The following is an 18,258-nucleotide window of genomic DNA, read 5'->3' as shown; positions in this document are numbered from 1 at the left end:
AGGCTGAAATGAGTGAAGAATCAAACACTCTGGCCTCTTGGGTGTCCGAAAAGAGAGATCTGGGGAGGTTATCAGGATTGTGCATCAGAGTGTACAGCTACAGTCTTAGTGCACACAGCTCCAGCGACTGCAGCAAGACCAAGAGCAGGAAAGGGCCTGAAACTTCTGARAAGTCCTCAAAATCCAGACTGTGTTTTTGCAAAATGAACCAAAATCATGCAGCTAAATATCTTAATACTCTCGCAGTCCCCATCCAGATCCAAAATTTCAGAAAGAATTATTTTACCAGAAACTAAAGAAAMCCACCCCATATGTCAGATGGTGTCCTTTCAAACCCAGATACATTACAGAGCTACCAAGCACTGAAGACTGCCTTTTCCATATGCACAAATATTTTGTAACAATATTTTGTTCTCACTTTCTCGATGTGGGAGTTTGACATAGCAGGGTAAGCACAGCACATGCTTATCAATGCCCATTCACATTCGCAGGAAGATACCCAAGCAACATCTCCTTTATAAAGAAAATGTACAGAATTAGTCAAAACTAAACTACCCTCGTTTTCTCCTGGAGAATAACTGCATCTCCTTGTTGAACCTCAAAGTTAATCATTTCCTCTTGCTTTTGTTCTTTGTCAGGTTTCTTATAGGCAAACTCAGCTGGTTCCTGCACAACTCTTTTGGCAYTTCTGTAGTAAAAAAGAATTTGTACCTCTGCATCTAGTCCCACCATTGGCAATTGTTTAGCTGGGCAGGTCCCCCGACCACTTCCTAAACTCTTCCCCTCGCAATATAAACAGTACAACCAACCATCCTGTTTGCAGCATTTTTCCATCCAAGTGTTTCCTTTGCTAGGAGTGGTCTCTGCTCAGGGGAAGCTGTAGGGAAGCCCTGTCCAGCTTTTAGCCAGATGTCATTGCTTGCATGGGGAAGGATTGGCATAGGTCATTTTGCAGCTCTGTTTCCTTACCTGGTGAGTACTTAGCCAGGATGAAATGTGTTTGATTATAAACCTTGCTATACTTTTTTAAACTACTGTCCACAGCCTTATAGTTCACCACCGTATCAAATTCAAAATCATGCCTGCGCTCCCTCATGTCCTGGGGTCTTCTCCTCTCCTCTCTCCACTCTCATCAATAAGGCACAAGAAAAAGGGATAAGAAATTCTTAAATGTTGTTCTGACTTCTCCATAACGCTAGTTAGAAGGAGGAGTGGAGGAGTCAGTGCTAGATGAGGACCCAACTCTTCAAGAGGGCAACCACACAGGTCACACTGGCTATATCAGTCCTGGAGCCCAGATGAAGCTCTAGGCCTACTTTTAGTTTTTCAGAAGCCATTCAAGTACTGGTCCTGAGTGCTCTCCTCTAGGACACAGCATTTTTCCCTGTGTCCTCAAGAAAAGGCTTTCAGAACTTTCCCACTCCRAATTCCCCACAAAATGAGTGGGAGAATGGGCACGGCTTCACTTTAACAACTACGTCAAGTTCCATAACTTGATCTGGGGGCACCTCCCTGCCATGTAAGCATATGCAGGGCACACACATACCCTTCTGCACATAACCCAGTGTAGGAATAGGGAAGGAGGCCTTGTCTCATGAGTCAAGTCCCAATGCTAATCTACTGTTGCAAGCTACTAGACCGCATTACACAGCTACGTGCTACGTACAGCTAATTGGGTAGCAAAATTGATCCCGTTCATATCTCTGGATCCTACCTCCAGTAGGTGACATGTTATGAATGTACTTTTTGGCATCTCTTATATTATTTGGAGTAACTGGCACCAGCCGATCCTGTTGCCAGACCTTTATTCGGTTGGAAAAGCCAATGATATTGAAGTGGTCTTCAGGCCTTAGGTCTTGGAGAATTGTGAAGAGAGCTTCTTTAGTCTAGAAAGAGAAGAGAAAAGACAGTAGATGCATCTGTCACTGCTTAAGCAGTCAAGAATTAAATTCTTAAGACGTTTACTGATCTTAAAAATATTTCTACACTGATAGTTTGGCTCATGAGGACAGTTGGGACGTCCTTTCCTGACTCAAGGCCTGATCACTATTGTGCCGGGTGCTGTGCAAATATATGAAAAAAGAACAACCCTTGCCCATAAGATCTTGCAGAGTGGAGAAAGACATGCCTGGATCTAAATGAACTTAAAAATCATGCATGACATTTAATTAAAAGCTCCCAGTGAGAGTGAGAAACAAGCCCTGGAATGAGGGATTCTGAAAAATATTGAGTAATATCAAAAGCCTCACCAAGTTCTTCTAAAACACTCTTCACTTGCAATAAGCTGAAAGTGTCCTGTGGTTAAAAAGTTGCAGTAGCTCTAAACATGTCAAGGATTCACAAGCCCTGTTCATAATTGGCTTTCTAATTTGTGTGTAAGTACTCCAATTAATGGTTCAGACAATTAACAAATGTGTAAACTAATGTACTCAAATGAATAAGATATGAAAAGAAGCCTCAAAGCATTGCAGATTCTAYCAGTTAGTCCATTTGGTCTCAGGCATGTTGTTTATCCAGCAATATGCCAACATTTTATTGCTCTGCTTCTCATCATCCTAAGCAAATATAGGCAACCCGGAGTGAGGAAAGCTGGTATTAAGCCGAGTTTACAGCTAGAGAGGTCAAGGTCCCTGGGTGATGGTACAGACAGACCATGGAGAGTAAGCCAACAGGAAGAGTGCAGATGTGTCCTGTCCTCCCTAGTGTGACCAACTTTGTTTTAATAACCATGCAGCTGTGTTTGCATGGATTCAAACTTCAGCTAAAAAGACAAACTGAGAGAAGATGTCGAAAAGCAGCCCCTGTCTGCACAAACATATCCCATGTTTGGATGCAAAACACATGAGAGGAGTATGAGACAATATCTGTAAGCAGAGGTGAAAGCAGAGAAGCTATCGATGCTATAAAAGGAATAAGGCAGTGGACATACCCCATAACTCTCTAGCTTTTGCATGGAAGCTGATGCAATTGCAAACAAATTACACCTCTTACCACCATGGAGTCTCTAATCCTCCCAGCTGGTGACTCAGGTTCCAGGTCCATGCAAAGTCAAGGGGACTATTTCTCTTTGCTTCAAGGATTTTCGAGTCAAGTCCACTCAACTGAGGAGTCACTCTCTCCTTGTTTCTGTCCTATGTCCCTTTTCACTCTAGGGAGCACAGGATTCATGCCTCCATATGCTTAGGTGGGACTCTATTCCACATCTCACCAGGATCAATTCCACAGATRTTTCAGAGACAAGACTACTAAAGCAGATGCTAGTGGTGGAGCATCTGAGGAGTCTTTTCTAAAGAGGGGGGAGAACCCTACCAGCTCCATGTCATGATGTGCAATAAACAGACCTCGGAGAAGATGAATGCCTGCCAAAACATGAAGGCTGCCTCCTCAGTCTAAGAGTCATTAAGGAGCTTACTAAGACAAATTAAATATCAGTTATTCCAAGAAGAATGGAAGGGATGTTTTTATGCCCTCCTACCTACTCTCTTATAACAGCTTTTGCATGGTAAAAATGCATCAGATAGATAGATAATATATCACACCTCAGAAGGACATGCAAAAAACTCATAATCCAGTTTTATAGATAAGAAAACTGAGGCACAGACCACTTGAGTAATGAGATCAAGGCCACAAACTGAGAGCTTTCCAAAACTTAGAAAGTTTTCAGCTCTTTATCCACTAAGCCAAACTTTTTCTCCTGTGTGCATAGAAGGGAAAAGCAGCAATCATACAATGGAATAAAGGACTCTTGGATTTATTTCATGATAACAAGAGTGGTCTGTGCAGTTGTCCTTCAAAAATCAMATGTAAGTAAGGAAAAAGTGGAAATGGGGATGCTTCTGTGCAGRGTGAGTGTGATCAGGCTTTCCTGCCAGCCACTGTTGAGGGAAATTTTGGCAGGATGTTGAGTGAGAAGCAATGAGACCAGAGCAGAGGTACAGACCTCCCAGAGTAGGCAAAGGAGAAAAAGAGAGAGAAGCCCAGACGCTAYAGTTTGGAGGGAAACTCCCCAAATCTTATTATCCATATTATAGCTCTGATTATAATTAACATCACTTGATATTTTCCATTACAAAACTCTCTTTTCAGATGTTTGCAGTTCTGTCAAACTACATTTTTCTCAGAGGGATTTGTTTGGCCCAAGCAGGTCTGTTGTTTCTGAGAACAAGGCAAGAGGAAAAATAATCATATTTTGGCCTTCTTGCTGAGAGACTACGTCTCACCTCCAGCAYGCCCAGAAATTCCTTTTGACATTCTTGCCTGTGTTCAAACAAAAGAAAAGGAAAAGAAAAGGAGAAACAGTGCAGAACAGCAGTGCATTTGTATGTACACAGCACCCAAGGTAAAATTGCTGAACTGGTCAGGAGGGAATTGAAGCAGACTTTTCCTGAATATGCAATATTTGTCCACACCCTCAGACAGGGACTTAATAGGGGCTTGGGACTGTCTGCCTCCCTCCCTCTTTCATTCTCTCTTTCCTTTTCCATCTCCCATTTGGTCACAGTTGAGTTGTTTCCATGGAGTCTGAGTCAAAATTTTTCCCCGGAAAACATTCTGAAATATTTTAATGCTCACGCTAAAGGCAACTCAGATTCTGGCATGTCTAATTAACACAAGCTTGTCTGCAACTTTAAAGACCTTTTTGTGTGTGTGAAATACGTATATACAAACAAGCCTATATATGTGTGCATGTATACATGATTTGGTTCCAAAGTGAGCAAAATATGAGGGAGTTAGCATCTTATTTTGCCAAATAGTTCTATTCTTCTGTAGCTTTTACCGCATCCCCAGTAAAAATGAAGGATGGGGTTCAATTTTCCCAACTCAGTCATCAGAAAGCTAGGTATTTCCTCTAATCTCTCTCCAGGCAGGGGGAGACATCGCCAGAGAGTCATGCATCCCATCCGTTTTGGATAGRTTTTAGGATGGACTGAGCCACCATTTAGAAGTGCCTCCCTCCAAGAGGCTGAGTGAGCACTCAGCTATAGCAAAAGTAGGACTCACCTCACGGTTTATTCCAAGGCTGAGCACTGCAGTGTTTACTGAAGCCAGGAGGGGCTGAACTGGCCCTCCAGCTCTCTCAGGGTGCTCTGAATTCCCTGCCTTATTCTKTGTGTTTCCCTGTCTCCTCTCAGCCCACATGGACCTCCTAGTTTACCCGAAAGGCTGCGGTCTTTATGGAGTGGCAATATATGCTTCACTAACAATATCCTTCACCCATAAATGGGCTACAAGAGAGACCTGACTTCCCTCTGGAGRGCTGGATATGATTCAGGAGTTGGCAACTTTAAATAAGGAGAATGTCTCTGTAAAAGTACACTGCTGAAATCTTTACATATGCTGCTACAGCTGAGTGCTCCCCAGGTCCAGTCCTCTCCTCCAGTCTGCCTGGTCCTCAGACAAGGATTTGCAGAGCTCTTCGTGCTGAAAGTGCCTGGCAGTAGCTTTGCTTAGGACACATCAACAGGTTTCTTCGTTCTGTCCTTGTAAGTTCACAACTGGAACTTCTCCTGGCTCCGAAGAGCCAAGGACAGAGGCTGCAGTGGGATTCCCAAGCTGCTCTGCTGCGGATGGTGTCTTTGCACTTCCAATCCTGACAGGCATTAGTGAGTCATGACACTGAAACGTAAGTCATTACACTGAAACCCATGCCAAAGGCTTTCYTGCCAAAAGCTCTCTCGTGCAATGCAGAAAATTAACAATTTATTCCCTGGCAAGTTTCAGATYGTTCTCCAGCAGCTGTGTAGATGATACTGATCTCATTTTGGGGTTAGATAGAGCACAGATCTAACCCTTTAGCATTGATGAAGCACAATTTAAGGGTCCAGTACTCTTGTGCCAGTGCAGTCAGAGCAAAAAAGACTGTTCCTCTCCCTACATGTCTGCCTGGGTAGATGCATGCTTGTGTGCAGGGAGGAACAGGAATTAAAGGTGGGGGGTAGCAGGAATTAGCAAAACAGAGTAGCCAGGAAAAAATCAATTTTCGGCAGCTTGGTATGCTTTGTAGCTGTCACAGAAGTTTTAAGTGAGCATTTAAAAGAGGATACATTGATGGAAGATTCCCTTGTTTCCTCTAAATTAGCATGGAAGAAATTGAGCTGAGCTGTGGAGGAGGCTGGATTGCCCTTCTGATGCATTTGTGTTGAGAAACCATGATCGTGAACGACAGCTGTCAGCATGGCTGGAACCTCAGGGCTTGAAACAGGCACCTCCAGGGCTGTAAAATAATCATTCCTCAAATGTGGAACGGAAGAACGATGGTCTACAGCTGGGGAGGGTTGAGGTGACAGTAATTGCCGGGGGGAATCAGAAGTTTTATCTGTGCTTCAGAAGCAATGGGAAGCTGAAGGTGAACTTAAACTGTCTAAATAAACAATTTACAAGTAGCGGCTTCTCAGGCCTACCAGGTCAGAGACAAGTCAGCTTCCAGCCACCACCCTGGTCCTAACTGCCACCACCACACTCATGTTTTCAAGACAACTACTACTATTTCAAGACTGTATTTTCAAGACAACTACTACTTATTTGCTCCCTTCTTGCTGAGGGAGCTTGTCTAGGCTGGGCAATGCCCAGAACAGCACAGAAAAGGAGAATTCCCTCAACTACACTCAGTTAAGCTGTTATTTGTCCCTTTTGCACCTGGGCCTTGGGGCCTTACTGAAAGACCCCATTCAGCTTAAGCATTGTTGGAACAAAGCATGGAAGGAGATATGCTCTCRTGGGCCAGCTGAGAGCCTTCAGCCCTTCTTTGGGTCAAAAATCTGCCTCAAGGACAGCTGGAATGATGTCAGACCATCTGGGCACCTTTTAGGAGGGATCTGAGTCCCGGTGACATTTCTGCCACAGTCTCTTGGTTGTTTGAGGAGCAGGGTGAGGGCGAAGCCTGACTTCTCTAAAAGCTGTGCAGTTCAAAGGGAGACAATGCGTGGTTGTTAGATGCCCCGGCATTGCCAGACACTGACTCTGCTATGAAGCAGGAGTGGAGTTCAAGCACTTCATTATAATGCGTGTTCCAGGCCCATGTATTCATGCTTTCCACTGTCGTGGAGCAGTCGTAAGTGCTCCATCTTACGCTCATATCCTCTGCACATGTCTCATGCYAGCCCAGGAAATCAAAAGACTATCAGTCCATGCTGAATCCAGTTCTATACGAACAACTGGTCTCTGCATTACCACAGTGTAACCTCAGCCCCCTCTTCAAAATAGTTTCCAGATGCAGAGGGAGCTCCCCTAGCACCCACCCTGCCAGTGCCTCTGAGATCACTTGGCAGTACTCGGCCTCACCCTGCACACCCTAACACAGCTGGCATCTGCACTCACAACGGCTGGACAGTGAGACATCAGCACCAGTGACAGCCCCTTTCCAGAGTCAGCCACCACCAGAAGACCATGTGGGCTTGAGATCAGTGAGTCTAAAGATCACAGCTAGCAGAGACCTTTCAGTAAAGCATTAACAGTAGGACATAAAGTTTTCGAGAAGCAGCACCCATCAGCTGAGAGAGCTGCAAAAGAACAATCTGGCTCTGGGCTGATGACTGGAATAGAGGACATGGGACGATCTGCAACCACCTACTGAAGGACAGSATGATGCTATAATTAGAAGACAACATTTCAGCTGCATACAGAAACCTGACAGTAGTATATCTTAACTGGCACAGGGGATCACAGCTGCCTATCACTGTTATCTCTGGGGCTTACCTGCCTGTTACTTCAGGATCTGAATGTGCCACAGCCTGTAAGTTGTCCTTCCAGATCTCCTGTGAGAATCTATAGTGGACAGGAAGGGAGCTAAAGCACAAGATAYAAGCTCAAAGGGAATTAGGAACCCACATCTCTGTCCAACAACTTGTTTGAGACCACAAAAGCACAGAGAAAGGGCTCAGAAAGCAGACCTCCTACAGTGATAAGGAGAAAAGAACAAGTAAATATGTTGTTTGGCAAAACACTACAAGAAAGCACACAGAGGAAAAAAAAAGATGATTAGGAGAGTTTTTTTCCCCCTCAATATCATCCATGTTTTTTTTTTTCACAGCTATCCCTTTTCATGGGCAACTAATGAAAAGTTCCAGATTTGGCTTTGCCAAGCTAAAACAGCAATATCTAGTTGATTCTGAGTGTGTTTTGTCAGAGGGATTAACACTGCGAGTTCAGGAAAGGCTGACATCAAAGTCGCACATAAAACAGTTCTACCGAGGCTTGACAAGGTACTGCAAATTAAGGATCCAGTCTGTGATCCCAATAGCCAAAGAAAATGCAAGCATGAGCACCACTACCTTATTCCAGGAAGGAGCTGACGTTCRAGAGATCAAAGATTTGGGTAAAATCGTTTCTGCTGAGATTTGAAGCCACATCTTGTGAGTTCTGTTTTCCTCTACGTCCCCATTTCGTTTCTGCCCACGTAATGCAGATCACATGCCAGTCCTTAACAAGRACTTTTGGACCAAAAAGGGTCTTTAATGCAGAACTGGATTCTATGCCATCTTCCATCCCCCTCTTAGGAGAAGACAATCTGCCCTTTCTTCCTTAGCAGGCAGYGTTGTGCAGCTCACGGGCTGCAGCTCACGCCCTCCCTGTCAATGTATCTTTGTGCTTTCCTGCGAGCAGACGCAGATCACATARCCAAGGAAAACTCCTTCACAAGTCTGGACAGCAAGTATTTTGTGTTACGCTGACACGGGTTTGTGAAGGAAGAGACACTGGTTCTGGCGATTTGAAAAATAAACAACTGTCTCCAATCTTCATGGTCCGGTTTCTTTTGCCTGTTCTGCCACAGAAATTCTGCTTACCACTGGGTAACCTGATTACCACTTAGCTCCACGCCTGCTGAGGGTGTTTAACCACTGGATTTCTATCTCAGGGGAACAAAGCACTTAAACTATCATCAGGGATATGGACAAGCTCTCAACTGGTGGTAACTCACTTATCTAGCACTCAGCGGTGTGGTGAGGTTAAATACATGAAAAATTGCAAGGTGATCTGATTTCTCAGCAATCGGGGGTTTGTGTGTCCAGAAGATAGACCAGCTGTTAAGTCTTTGCAATCTCACTGGACTGTTGAAGGGATTAATAAATGTCTGTACAAAGATTTAAARAGGCAAACTCTACTATCAGCCCCGAGCATCATTACTTCAAGCCCTTATCAACAGTGGAGTACAGATTACATTCGGAACAGTACATGTCCCTGTAAAATTAGCTGAAGGGGGAAGTGTAAAAGCTGCCCCACTGTATTACAGTGAAATAATCCCACCAGAAACAACGAAGCTAACTGGGCAGGAGGCCAGACTGACACAGCAGTGTGTGAAGCCCACATTCTTGTCTGTCCTAAGCTCATTTTAAGAGGGACCGCACCCCGCAGCATGCCAGACGGACACACAAACTTGCCAGTCAGCATGACAAACAATTTCCATGGAGCTTACAGCAAAAAGCTCCATGCCAAGATGAAAGTGCCCCATGCCCTCAATGCAGAGCTTGAGGTCTCTCTCTCTCTGCCCTCAGAAGATGGAGTTAGTCCCAGTGCTCAAAAACTATTCCAAGAACTTGAGACTGTCATCCCCTGTGCCCCACCGCCCAGCTCAGCTGCCTTCACGATGCTAGGAAGTGCTCACGTGCCCAGGATGAGGCAGTCCATGGCCACAGCCTCGGGATTGCAGCAGCAATTAGTTGCTACATCAGGCGGTGGGAACCGGGCTGAGGCACGGGCTGTTATGCTTTTCGTGTCGATTAGCCTGATGATTTTTGTGCTGATCCTTTTTCACGAGGCCACTCTCTCACAGTGGGTGGCTCAGCAACTGGCAGCCTGTCGGGTTTGAAGCTCCTTTTCAGAACATCCTATGTGTGTGTGTAACCCACTAAGCAGGGATGTGCTGTACCTTCACAGCAAGGAGATGCTACTTCTCCACAAAGAGAGATGATATTTCTCCATGGAGAGATGGTGACATTCCTGTTCGGGGAGGAGGTGTTACTTCTCCACAGAGGAAAGGAATACATTATATCTCAATATCTCAATGAAAATAAGTGCTGTACTTCCATGGAGATGAAGTGTCCAATAGCTCTCTGCACAGCGTGTGACTCTGTTGCCACCTCTTCTCATAGCCCTGACCCTTTTCCTTGAATTGTGACACCTCTTAATTATAGATGTGGACTTCCCCACTTTGGTCCTCAGTGAGCGAGGGAGGGATGGCGATGGTGGTTATCTGGAGCAAAGTCCCAACACTAAAAAGTTATTTTTAAAAAATTGGCCTGTTTTCACCCCTGAGAGTCTGCATCAGGGCCCTCACAGTCCTCCAGTGTGGGCCCCAACTTCCCATTTCCCACATTTCTGAGCACCCTTCAACATCTCCAGCTCCAAGATCCCCACTGCCTTTCCCACCACCTGCACACTTCTGCCTCCAACCCTTCCCCTGTCCATCTGGGCACTGACCTACTGCCTCAGACAGAATCACAGGCCAAATCTTTGTCCAAAACTCTGCGGAGATGAAAACAGAACAGATGCCTTAACAGTCAGGTCACTCCAGCAAGGGTAACTACCCAAGCCAAAGCTCTTTCCTTATGACACAGAACTTATTATATCTCCTTCTTAAGGGACCTCAAATTACATCGTGTGTACCTCAAAGTCAGAACCTGCCTATGAATGCTTTTTAAGGACTTCACACAGCAACAGCATGGAAGATCTTGCTCCAGCAGGCCTGCATGCAAGGTCCCAGCTAGTCACTTCTGAGCTCTCACTGCTCTTCACAATTAGAGACAGACTGTCTTGGTTGAGCAATGCCTTTATCAAGCACCCAGTAATAGGGTGAAGGGGGATTTTCTTGGAAATAGCAGTGTTGTTGCAAGCAGTGTCAGAGTAATAGCTTAGACCTTGGCAAAGATCAGATGTTCTTTAGACTTGGGGACCTTGTACAGCCATAAGCTCAGCCATGAGCTTACTGGCTAAACAGACAAGGCAAAGACTTTGCATGGAAACAAACACAGACAAAGAAATTATCCTGCCTAAGTTCACATAGCAGATACTATATTCTCCTGTGATTTCCATATTCTTATCTAGTAAGAGGACTGAGATAGCMCTACTGTCCTGTATTTCCTGGTAGGAGGCAGCTGCATCAATGCATTCTGTGCGGGGGACATGGCACACAGTTGCTCTACACTCACCCAGACTCTTGCGTTCTACTAGAAAAGGAAAAGTTGACACATCTATTCACAATAGCTTTAAAATCACTAAAGGCTGTAATTAGGATTAGCATTTTTTTCCAAGCTTCCCTGGCAGTTTAAGGTAGTTCTCCTGGACAGCAGCTGTTATTGGGACTAGTAGTCAACAGGCCCACAGCCACCTCTCTGGCAACCAACAGAAGTAAGTGGATTTTTTAGTGGGATCATTAAGTATTCAGGTGTTAATCTGCTTTCCCCAGGGTAAAATTACTCCAAGGCATTCTGTCTGCTGGGGCACAGAGGTGTAGGGATATGTATAGATAAGGCACTCAGGCTTTGAGGAGGGCTCAGACAGCGTGGCCCATGGATCAAGGGTACCAACATTGGTTCCTTGGAGGAATGCAGGCAGATAAGCTGAGGTATTCAAAAAGATGCAGTAGGTCATAGCTGCAGCTGAGTTCCTCCTAGAACAATTAACCCCAAAGAAAATTTACAGCCTGGCACACCACCCTTGACAAGTTGTCAGGCTGAGGTGTAGCCAGCTGTGCAACTGAGCATGTGGGCATTTGTTGCCTGTGGAAAAGGTGAAATGAATCTGTGGCTGAAACAACATTTTACCTCATGTCTGCAAAACACTTGCAAATCCTCTTGTGGAACATGTCCATAACGTCTGCTTAATAAGAGTGGAACTGTAAGGTCCTTTTTCATCTTTTCTAGTGAAACTGGTGGTAACTATGGTGATCTGATAAACACATACTTTATAAAGGAGCCACATCCAGAACTATTATCATCTCCATCACTTTTACAGGTATCGGTGTATTATGTCACAGTTAGACCCTGCCTGTACTCCATTTCACATCTGCTCTAAATGCTTTGGGTCCTTTTCCTGGCTATGGATCTATTAGATGTTCTGCCAATAGAAACTGTCCATGTTTCTGTGGAAAAGCCATAAAATCATGATTTGACCTAGTAACAGAGATACTGGCACAGTCATCCTCACTGTTATCTCTGATAACAGCTAGTTCAGGAGACTCAGTTTTGCAGCACAGTGCTTTTACAGATAGATCTGCAGACCCCGTTGTAACAGCTGAGCAGAGCTTTCTTTTCTGTTTTTGTCCCAGAGAAGGTGATTCCGTAACTAGCCCCTCTTTCTCCTAGTTATGCTAATGTAGAACTGTTTTGTCCCCCAACCTCTGAAGCAAAAGGTATTGGTACCATAAAAATCAGCAGCTCAGACTGCTCCAAGGGCAAACTATTTTATTTCCCAGTATACTTTGCAGATATGACCTGTTCCCCATGCTCTTCTGGCTTCTGTTAAAAGCAACTATTGCACACAGAGCTTACTGCCACTTTGCAAGCGAAGAAACAAAACTCCTGAGGACAGAAGTAGTGTTCTCCTTGCCAGCAGAACAACAGTAATGACCTGGAAAGCYTTGAACATATGAAGGACTTTTATCACCATACTCAAGAATTTTCTTTCCTTCAGCTTAGCCTCCCTGCCAGTGCTAGAYGGTGACTGTCACAAGGGCCCAGATCCCTCAGTGGCAGTGGACTGGCTCAACACAGCTGAATCAGCTAGATATTAGCTGAGTTCAAAGGTTGTTAAAACCACAACAGGAAGGTGCACTTGGGCCAATCTTCCCTACGGAGTCAACATATATCAATAAAGTGAGGGGAATGTCTCAGGGATTTGACCTAAGCTTATCAACCAGTCCCACTACATGTTTCCAACTGGACCTGCACATCTTGTTGCTACAAAGACTGAAATATATTAGAAAAAATAGAAGGATGGCACAAACAGATAAAAATTTATGTAGGAAAAAAGGAAAATCTTTGGAGAAGAAAAAAAGAAATGACTCTCAACTAGGCTGTGGGAATTGCAGTATGCATGAAATCCTGATCCCATTTGAGTCAACTTGCTGTTAACTTCATGAATGTGGATGAATGAAGAATCTACAAAATCTTCTCGGTGAAGGGCACGCCACAGATGGCTCTCATCCTGTCTTTCACCCTCCTACCACCCTAAAAACTGTGCTTTGCCGTAGTTACTGCAGCTGACCTGGAGCACTGTTAGCAAGTGCTGCGTGTATTTTTAGCTGATCTTGGGTGTGACTCAGTGGAGAGCAATGAGGAAAGGCAGTGCCGTGGGAATTCCCAGTGCTCTGCACACTAGCACAGATCACCACAGCTGCAAGAGTCAGAGATGAAAGAAGAGGAGGCATCGCCTCTGCTCAAATGCATCCTGCCACCAGGGGACGTGTCTGTAATTTAATAAACATCTTAATAACAACAATTGGGTAAAAAGGCTACAGAACAAACACATCCTGACCGCAACTGATCAAACTTTTTTAGTACAGCAAAACAGGCGTATTATTCAGCTGGCCTTAAATTTTGACCTTTCCTTGACTAATCTCTGGGGAAGGGGTATGATTTAAGACATTATTCAAGGAAGTCTGATTTTCTGGAGCAGCTGAAATGAGAGGATATATATGCTTCACACACACAGAAATTCTGTATAATAAACCAGTGGTTCTCCAAAAAAAAAAAAAAAAAGAAAGGATGTCTGAGATAACAGGCAAGAGATTGAGTACACCTACCTCACGACTGCTGCAAAGGCTGTCCTAGCAGAGCAGCGTACATGCAARCCATTGAGTCTTGATCACTAGTCCAACACTCATTTCTGAAACTTGCTTGCGTCTTCCATGAAGACATGAGTAAAACTGAAGAATCAAGAGAACCTAGGACCTTGCCTAGGCAAAGACTAGACAGATCTCTTGCTTGTGTCTAAAGAGGCATCTCTCTGTGSCTAATTAGCCTGAGATTTGTGTGAGTTTAGCAGTAGGAGCTGGCTAGGCTATGAAGYAGATCCTCAAGGGTTAATCCCTGGGCATGTTGTTTCTATATGGAAAAGAAACACTAATGCTCTCAGGAGGAGAATAAAAGCCTTCATAGCACAAGGTTAATCTGCTGACCCAAGGCACTAGTTGGGCAGTTCACACCATTACCAAGTTCTTCAAAGCCCTAATCTTCCTAGTTCAGCACTGCATTGCTGCCTGTCTGCTTTCAGCATGCAGGACTAGATACAACTGTTTATTCTCCGAGGCATAGCAGATGTTTTTCAGCAGAAGTGTGTCAGAAAGGCAAGAGCAAGGCTCTGTCCACACAAATTGTAATGACTCAAATGCATCTTCATTCAAAATTTGTCTCAACACAGTAGTATCTGTTTAACAGTTCTCTGCTTGCTACTCCAATTAGAGGAGGAGGAAATTAGAAGTCATAACAGTCACACTCCATTTTAGCTTCCAGTGGAGATAATTGAATTTAATAGGGACCACAGTTTCTACATGGAGATATATGACCACCGTATGGTAAAGTCTTTAGTAAAATGGTAATGGCATATATACCAAGGATATCCTTGGCGAAAGACACAGAACTATCAGTGAATGACCAGTATAGGTGTTTGTGAAGGACTTTTAGGCTAGTGTTGATGGCTAAGGAAAAAAAAATAAAGATTCTCAAATGACCACATTGTTTTCAGAAATATTGCCATGTTCTGGGCAGGTCACCAAGGAGCCAGAGTGGACTAATTATAGCTCCTTCACTGGCCAAGATATAAGGCCAAGCCATTGGCCTTACATTATTCTCATACAGTTACACTGTGACATGATCTACAGACGCTGAAATTTCCCCATGCTGGTATCTTAGCCCGTGTAGAAAGAGGCGCTGCCATTAACTTGGCCATGATAAGAATGTGGAAGGTAAAGATGTGGGCCATATGGCAGACAAGCCAATAAACTCCATACCTCATGCACGTGGGGCTAGCCTTCAAGTGGAAGAAAACTSTACTAACACTGCTGTAGCTTTTATCCTTTTCTGCACAGACATGTAAGTTAGAAACTAGACTTTCCACTATAGTGCGAGTGCAGACCTGACATATATCTGTCAAATTATTCAGAACAGAGACCAAACATTTACTGATAATACTGTGCTGAGAGGAAGAGTATGTTCCCCTGGGCACTGTGCCCTACCAAGCCAACTACTCAGCTCCTGGACTGGAGCTGGTTTTCATCTATCCAGTTCAGACAATCAGAGAAGCTAAATGCTGATGCCTAATCTCCTTCATGTTAGAGGAAGAGGTTAGTCTTGAGCACTGATGAGGTGTCCTTCAATATGGTGWGTGGGTTTGTGTCAAGAATTTTATTCTAGAAAAAGGCCTGAGATTTGAGGTGAAAGAATCAGATTCTCAAAAACCACAAACTGATCTTCCTTTCAACAGAATCCACTGAGATACACATAGCTACAGGTTTTGCCCAGGTAATTTAAAGGTAGAAGTATCTTCCCTTTGCTATTAAGCCTGGTACAATAGTCTGCTGAAGGCACTTTGTTGGGAATTCTCCCTAGTTTGCATCCCTTCAAACTGCCCAGAACAGAACAGCCCAGCACAATCCTACCTGCAGCATCCTAGCTCAGAGTCCTCTGCACTTCTTGGTTCATTTCCAGTCTCATTAACATGGTAATTTCTTTCTCATGGCAGACACCTCACCTTGAGGTGTCTTCAGAGTCTCTGCTCACCTCAGATATTGCAAATGTTTTGGAGAAGAACCCATACGGTAAGATGAAGCCTGAGCCTTCCTCTTTATAACCTTACAGTCAATCAGTTTATAAAGCTTGCAAGGACCTCACCTGTCTCAGTTTTATTCCCACCATGGATGCACTGCTGTCGAGCACGAAGACGACATTCTTTGGCAATGGAGGTAGATCTTTGGGGGCGAAGTAATGCACGAAGTACCCACTAAGAATCTGTGAAAGAGCAAGAAAGTCAGAAATGTGAGGCCTGTTATGTTGCAGTGTTCCACATAYATCATTATGGGATCTTTGCTATTGAGAGAGAGCAGGTTGGGCATACCTGATCCTGCTTTCCCAGTCTGTGTCTACCTTTCAGGGTAGGTTGTTACTTGGTATCCCTCCTAATCCTGTTCTTCTGACTGTCCAGACTTGGGGATTTACTGGAGCTCTTTTTATCTCACTCCATGCTGTACATTGAGTTTTCTTCCAAATGCATTAAGGATACAGGCTATATATCACTGATCAGAACCACAAAATGCTTCTGGGGACATAGTCTTGTATCCAGATTCATACAACTAGTGAGGCTAATAAATCCACTGGCAACCAGTTCAACAGCTATAGCCATAACGTGTTGTAGCTGTGGCCTCTAGGATAGCATAAGCATGGCATGTTGTTCACCATCATGGTCCCTGTGTTGAAAACCTGCAGACAGTGTCAAAGTGAGGAACTTCTTAGCGCCTGTGGGTGTTCAGTACATAACTGAGCATCATAGGGAGGGACTGTGCTCTAGCTGCATTAACACCTATCTATCTCTGTGGATGAGTTTAGTTCAGAGGGTGAGCCCTGGTTCCCTTAGGCCTCAGTAGACCATGTAGACAAAACCACCAGGAGGAGGGCTGGGGGTTCTTCCTCATCACTTGCAATCCAACTGAATGAGAAGAGTTAGACACTTCCCAGAGAACATAAGCTGGTTTAGAGCAGAGGGAAGAAAAGTGGACATGATGCTGGACAAAAAGTGAGATGTGTTAGAGAGGAGATCTGAAGCGAGGCGGAAAAGTAGGGATATGGACGGAGAAGGGGAGGTTATTTCTGATGGCAAAAGATACAGACGGAAGATAAAATGAGTAGGAAGTGATAAGATCAATTCCTTAAAACCTAGGCAATGGGGGGACTACTTAGTAGAAGCAAAGCTGCAGTGTAGAAAGAGGAATGAAAATAAATCTAAGCCTTGGCACTAATTAGACTGTGGGAAGAAGTAAGTTGTAAACAAGGTAGGAACCTTTGTTCTGAACTGATTGAGGGTGAGCAACAAGTAACAACTTCCTTCTCTTGCAGGTGTCCAGAGACCTGGGAAGATCACAGAAAAAGGCACCAAAATGCAAAAAGAGAAGGAGCTTTCAGACCTGGATTTGAAGCTGAGGGAGAAACGTAGAGGAGTTTGCTCCATAATAAGAGATGCAGAAGTATTAAAAATGCATCCACATATTTAGCATCAATTTCTTCTTTGTATACAAAAAAACGCRTAAAAGTCTTGCAAGTCAACTAATCCACTCTGAAGCTGTCAAACTAGGACTGAAGAAGGGTGAATTTTAGCTTGTATGTATACTTTGCACAACTGAAAAAGATGCTGTTCTTAGATCATCTAGCTAAATCAGATGCTTGCCAGGCTGAGTTCAGTAAGGACAGCAATAAAGATCTGTCATTTTCTAATAGCTACAATCTACTTTACATCAAAAATTGCCCAGTTCACACCTGCTGATTCTGCCGTTTCCATACATACTATCCCTCTGTTGCCCTCCATCATGGGAATCTTTTGTATTAAGCATATGCATTGAAGTAAGCATATGCATTGAAGGAAAGTATTTTTTGAAATGTAGGAAAGTATTTTTGGAAATGTAGTGCTATCCTTGTAGGYTGTCATAATAAAAGAAGAGGAAGAATGGAGTAAGTAAAATCTGAAGTTAGAGAAAGTGCAAGGCAAATGTAAAAAGAAACCAGATGAAGTATGCCCCTCTTCAAGTCCATCTTGTGGCTGTAAAATGATTGATTTTATTTTGGATGGTTTTTTCAAGATGAAGAAGCAGCCCTCACTTGGAAAATAATTCCTAGGGCATATAGAGCATGCAGAACCACTTTAGGCACAATTAATAACACTGGAAAGGTGCATACAGTACCTGAACATCCCCAACGCTCAACTCCCTGTTGACATCATATCTAACTATGAAGTCTCCCAAAATGCCATTTCGAGAAATCCTGGTTTGTTCAACAACATTGGGACTGAAGGTTACTTTAGCTAGGGTTTTGGTATGTCCAATAACAGTGGAAGGAGGAGGAGAGATATCACCTGTTGAGATAAAACCACAATATTACATTTTTTTGCTGTTGTCTTAGACATGTCTCAGCACAGCACAYGCAATATTACCAAGAAACTAGGTCAGCTAACATAGTTACATATTGAAATTAAAAATGCAGCTAACCAATGAAAAGAAAAGAATTCGGTAACCCCTTCCCTCTAATTCTTAACTAACCCTAACATCACAATGTTTTCTGA

General features: G+C 43.9%; 1 protein-coding gene across 1 annotated transcript in view; it reads right to left on the bottom strand.

Annotated features, from left to right (window-relative positions):
* Positions 1-18,258, bottom strand: part of ITIH5 (inter-alpha-trypsin inhibitor heavy chain 5) — a 49,211-nt gene that overhangs the window by 12,105 nt on the left and 18,848 nt on the right. Inside the window, exons 6-8 of the mRNA XM_085299562.1 lie at positions 17,882-18,051; positions 15,825-15,941; positions 1,715-1,886 (exon numbers count right to left, since the gene is read on the bottom strand). Of these exons, the coding sequence (XP_085155688.1) occupies positions 1,715-1,886; positions 15,825-15,941; positions 17,882-18,051 (459 nt within the window). The remainder of the gene's footprint in view (positions 1-1,714; positions 1,887-15,824; positions 15,942-17,881; positions 18,052-18,258) is intronic.

Source organism: Rhea americana, unplaced genomic scaffold (assembly GCF_003343005.1).
Source record: "Rhea americana isolate MKP2758 unplaced genomic scaffold, rheAme1 scaffold_1, whole genome shotgun sequence".
In the NCBI taxonomy this organism is placed as follows: domain Eukaryota; kingdom Metazoa; phylum Chordata; class Aves; order Rheiformes; family Rheidae; genus Rhea; species Rhea americana.
This window is presented reverse-complemented; position numbering and strand designations above follow the sequence as displayed.